Source organism: Sorghum bicolor, chromosome 5 (assembly GCF_000003195.3).
Source record: "Sorghum bicolor cultivar BTx623 chromosome 5, Sorghum_bicolor_NCBIv3, whole genome shotgun sequence".
NCBI lineage: Eukaryota > Viridiplantae > Streptophyta > Magnoliopsida > Poales > Poaceae > Sorghum > Sorghum bicolor.
The window spans coordinates 47,345,039-47,350,177 of record NC_012874.2 but is presented as its reverse complement, the minus strand read 5'-3'; the positions used below and the strand labels follow the sequence as shown (position 1 = coordinate 47,350,177).

Genomic DNA, 5,139 nt, shown 5'->3' with positions numbered 1-5,139 from the left:
CCTCGTGGCCTCCTCCGTCTCCGCAAGCTCCTCATGTCCGATGAAGTGGTCCCCGCGTTGGCGCCACACGTAGACGTGCTGGCGGCCATCACGGAGACGACTTTGGATCTCCTCCACGTCATCGTCAGAGGCCGCCCGGGTCTCCTCGTTCGCCGCACTGCCACCGACCGTGGTCGCGGGCATCACTGGCCCCTGGTCCAGGCCAGGGGAGCTTACGGGCGATGAGGCCCCTGCTCAGGGCGGCGTTGGGACTCCCCTTTCTTCGGCCGGTGGAGGAGTCGGGGCTCTGCTCTCCTCCTCCACAACGTTACGCGGAGGAGGTGTCCTCGCAGCCTCCTCGTTCCTCGTCGGGGTGCTCGCCATGGCACTTGCCGGGGCCGGTTGCTCCTCGGCGCTCGTGGCAGCGGTTGTTGCCGCAGGCGGCTCCGTGGTCTGCGGCGCGGCGTCCCCAACGGCAGCTACAGGCTCGACCGCCCTCTGGCCAGCAACGTGGTCAGGGTCGACGTCCGATGCCGCGCTAAGCAACAGGACGACATTTAAACAATGTCAGAAACAGCAACAAAACACAGAATATCACAGTACGAAAGTGAGATTGAAAACTTATAGGTCAGAGAGCCTGTGTGTCGCGGTGAACCTCCTCCTGGTCCTACCGGTCGGTGCCTGCGCCCCCGTCTCTACGACGCACGTCGGCCCGGCGTGCGGTGCAGACGGGTCGCTGGTCACCCGACCAGTGGTGGCCGGCGCCACGTCCGGACGATTGCGTGGCCTTCGGACCAAAGAAGGCGCGGCCTCCTCCTCCTCATCGTTGTCGTCGGTGATCCAGACGAGCCGACGGCGCTTCGGCGCCTGGCTGCTCTCTGCCGGCAGCGCTTCTGCAGGGGAGGGGTCTGCCGCCAGTGGCCTTTTCCCCGCCACTCTGTCTTCGGTGGTCGGGGCAGGATCGTTCTGCTCCTCTTCGCTGCTGGTGTATCGAGCACACCGAGCGGCGTCGTCTTTCGGCGGGTCTACCCCCGCAGGATTCTCCATGCCAGGTGCCAGCGATATGTACACCGCGCACTGGTCAACGTCTCCAATCTACAACACAATCAAAGACAAGTCAACAACTGGAAGAATAAGAACTAAGGAGGTAACATCAGTCAGAAACATTACCTTAGGAACTGGTCACCCCAGCTTGAAGGCCTACACCCGATCACCGCTTCGAACGAAGCTGTTGTCTGCAAAGTTGAACAGCTCGTTCAACAGCTGTTGCACTTCTACCTTCTCTAGAACTTTAGGACTCATTCTGGTCGGGTCCTGGCTCCCCGCGTACTCGTACGCCGAATGTACCCTCTTCTGGCAAGGCATCACCCGACGACAGATGAAGTTGCCGACCACTCCTAGCCGTCTAAACGCGACCAGTCGATCAGCTTCATCAGGTCTTCTACCTGACCGGCAAACTCTGGGCGATCTGTCCAACTAACCCTCTTCTCGGGAATGTACCCCACATCGTAGAACGTGGAGCTGCCCGGCTCTTCCCTGACGTAGAACCACTTCTTGTACCATTCGGTGAGAGAAGTGTTCCACGGGCAGTTGAGATACCAGTTCTTCATCCCGTCACGAAGATTGAGGTATACTCCACCTGCAATCTTGGAGCCTCCAACCGCTCCCTTCTTCCTCAAACAGAAAAGGTAGCAGAAAAGATCGAAGTGCGGCTCTATCCCAACATAGGCCTCGCATAGATGGATGAAAGTGGAAATAAGAAGAATCGAGTTCGGATGCAGATTGCAGATCCCGATCTCATAGTAAAGAAGAAGCCCCTGGAGAAAAGGATGGACAGGAACCCCAAAACCCCTCTTGAAAAAATCTTCGAAAACCACGATCTCACTGGCACGGGGGTCGGGGTAGCTCTCCCCCTCTGGCGCCCTCCAGCCGCCGAGCTCTTGGCTGTGCAGTAGCCCCATGCCGACGAGGTCGTTGAGGGACCTCACGCTGCTACGGGACTTCTTCCACTCCTTAGCCATCAGCTCGGCCCTCTTCTTGGAGTCGCTCTTTGCCAATGACGCTGCAGGGATGACTGCGAGTTGGGAGGGCTGATGGTGATTGCAGAAGGCAAGAATGGAAAGCTTGGAGGCAATGGCAGAGTAAGCAATGTGAGGGCAATGTCAAGCTTTTATAAGCAACAACTCCACCCCTCCCAATTCCCGCATTCTTGGAAAGTGGGCGGGCCCAACGGCGGACGCGGCGTTTCGGTTTTCAACAATTACCGGCAGTTAATACGGTGGCCTTTTTGTACAATTGATGGTTTCCTTTTCTTGAACCGCGCAAAGAGCGGCGGCACAGTTACCAGGCGCACCTTTTCACGCAACCATCTGACAATGCGTCAGGAGGCCTCGTCACATCACTCATTTATGTGATAAGAGGCTTTTTTCAAAATAACAGACAAAAATTGGTGGAGGGTCAATGTTCCTGGGGATTGTACCGACCACCGAGCACTGTATGCTCGGGGACTGGTCAACCAGTCTGCCAGTTTGGAGATCTGGGGACTGTACCGACCACTGAGCACTGTATGCTCGGGGACTGGTTGACCAGTCTGCCAGTTTGGAGATTTGGGGACTGTACCGACCACCGAGCACTGTATGCTCGAGACTGGTTGACCAGGCTACCAGTTTGGAGATCTGGGGACTGTACCGACCACCGAGCATTGTATGCTCGGTGACTGGTTGACCAGTCTGCCAGTTTGGAAGAACTAGGGACTGTACCAAACACCAAAGCGTTATTTGCTTGGGGACTGGTTGATAAGTCAATCTGATGGCAAACGAGCATGAGATGCTCAGGGACTGGATAATTTTAATTTTTTAGACCTTGCTACAAGGCTTATACTTCGCCTTCCAGCAAGCTCGAGGACTACATCGGTACGATGCATCTGGCGATGCATCTCAGTTTCAGAATCTCTCTGAGGACTTTTCTTCTGACCTTGGCACCACGTGCCTACGGCACCTACTACCAGGCTCGGGGACTAAGTGGGCACACTTCACCTTGCGGTGAACTTGCTTGCTTTTTTGCTAGAGCATACTTTTTGGAAAAATATTGTGGGCACACTTCACCAAGAAAAGAAATATTTTTTCTTAAGAGCACCATGCATTCTTCGAACAACCAGCTTCTTCGACGCCAATGTTGGTCAACTATTCTTTGAGTTGGTCAAAATACCATTGCAATTGTTTAGGCGACTTTCTTGCTTATTGAAGACGTCAAGTTTCGCTGGTTGAAGAAGCTCAAGACGGCGTGTTACTTCACAATACATGGTGCTCGGGGACTAGCTGTGGGGGTATAAACCCCTATACCCTTACGGCTAGACTTAGGCCAGGAGGCTTGGCCCATTACGAGACAAGTTCGAGGCTTGATCTGACCACTCGGAGTTTTACGCAAGGAAACAAGGCGTGGAGATCAAGCTGGATTCTAGTCGGTTAGAATAGGAATTGATATCGAACTATCTATGGCGATTGTAACCGACTAGGATTAATTTTTAGATCTGTAACCCTGCCCTCCGGACTATATAAGGAGGGGCAAAGGACCCCCCTAGGACACATTATTCTCTCAACACAAATCAATACAACAAGACGCACGACGTAGGTATTACGCCCACACGGCGGCCGAACCTGGATAAAAAGCTTGTCCATGTCTTGCGTCACCATCAAGTTCGTAGCTTGCGCACCGTCTACCGATAAACTACTACCGTGGGTATACCCCAAGGTAGACTGCCGACTAGCTTTCGTCGACAGTGGCGCGCCAGGTAGGGGGTGTGTATAGCTTTTCCGATGAGCAAGATGGTCATCGTTCTAGCTTCTGCGGCCGTGTCTGAAGGCCTCACGTTCACTGTCGGCCAGATTACATGGACGACTCGCGGCCGCAGCCTCACGACCACGGCTTCGGAAGAAACCCGGATCCAATCTGGGACAACGGCGGCATCGGCTCCAACCACAATGACACCGAGCACTCGACCACCGCTCCCTCGTTACAAGGGAAAGAAGGTCGACAGGCAAGATTTCGTATGATACACGTCATCTAGGAGTTCCATCATGTGTGTCGAGATTGATTTCCAAGCATTTGGTATGTTCCATGCAAACCGTGCACGTATCTTGCATCAAGATTAGCACTATCTCCAAACAGACCGAACCGAGCATCCACTTGAGCCCCTTCACCTAGGAGTACCAAAAAGTGCGTCCAAAATGGTTTCTTAGACTATGGTGCATTAGGCGCAAACTGTGCACCTATCTTGCATTAAAACTTACAATGTCTACAAACGGACCGAAGCAAGATTCCATATGACACACGTCATCTAGGAGTTCCATTGGGTGCGTCCAAATTGATTTCTAAGCATATGGTATGTTCCTTGCAAATCATGCACCTATCTTGCATCAAGATTAGCACTATCTCCAAACAGATCAAACCGAGCTTCCACTTGAGCCTCTTCACCGAAGTACTAACTGGTGCTTCCAAAATGGTTTCTTAGACTATGGTGCATTAGGCGCAAACCATGCACATATCTTGCATCGAAACTAACACTGTTTCTAAACAGACCAAAGTGAGATTCCATATGACACACGTCATCAAGGAGTTCCATCGGGTGCATCCAAATTGATTTCCAAGCATATGGTATGTTCCATGCAAACCGTGCACCTATCTTGCATCAAGATTAGCACTATCTCCAAACAGACCGAGCCGAGCTTCCACTTGAGCCTCTTCATCTAGGAGTACAAACAGGTGCGTCAAAAATGGTTTCTTAGAGTATGGTGCATTAGGCACAAACTATGCATTTATCTTGCACCGAAACTAACATTATCTCTAAACAAACTGATGTGAGATTCCATATGACACACGTCATCTAGGAGTTCGATTGGGTGCATCCAAATTGATTTCTTAACATATGGTACGTTCCATGCAAACTTTGCAACTATCTTGCATCAAAATTAGCACTATATATGAAGAGACCAAATCGAGCCTCCACTTGAGCCTCTTCAACTACGAGTACCATCGGATGCGTCTAAAATGGTTTCTTAGCCTATGGTGCATTAGGCGTAAACCGTGCACATATCTTCTACCAAAACTAACACTATGTCTAAACGAACCGAAGCAAGATTTCATATGACACACATCATCAAG

General features: G+C 52.0%; 1 protein-coding gene across 1 annotated transcript in view; it reads right to left on the bottom strand.

Moving 5' to 3' along the window:
- Positions 235 to 5,139, bottom strand: part of LOC110435943 (predicted GPI-anchored protein 58) — a 20,786-nt gene continuing 15,881 nt past the window's right edge. Inside the window, exons 3-4 of the mRNA XM_021462050.1 lie at positions 686 to 1,074; positions 235 to 517 (exon numbers count right to left, since the gene is read on the bottom strand). Of these exons, the coding sequence (XP_021317725.1) occupies positions 235 to 517; positions 686 to 1,074 (672 nt within the window). The remainder of the gene's footprint in view (positions 518 to 685; positions 1,075 to 5,139) is intronic.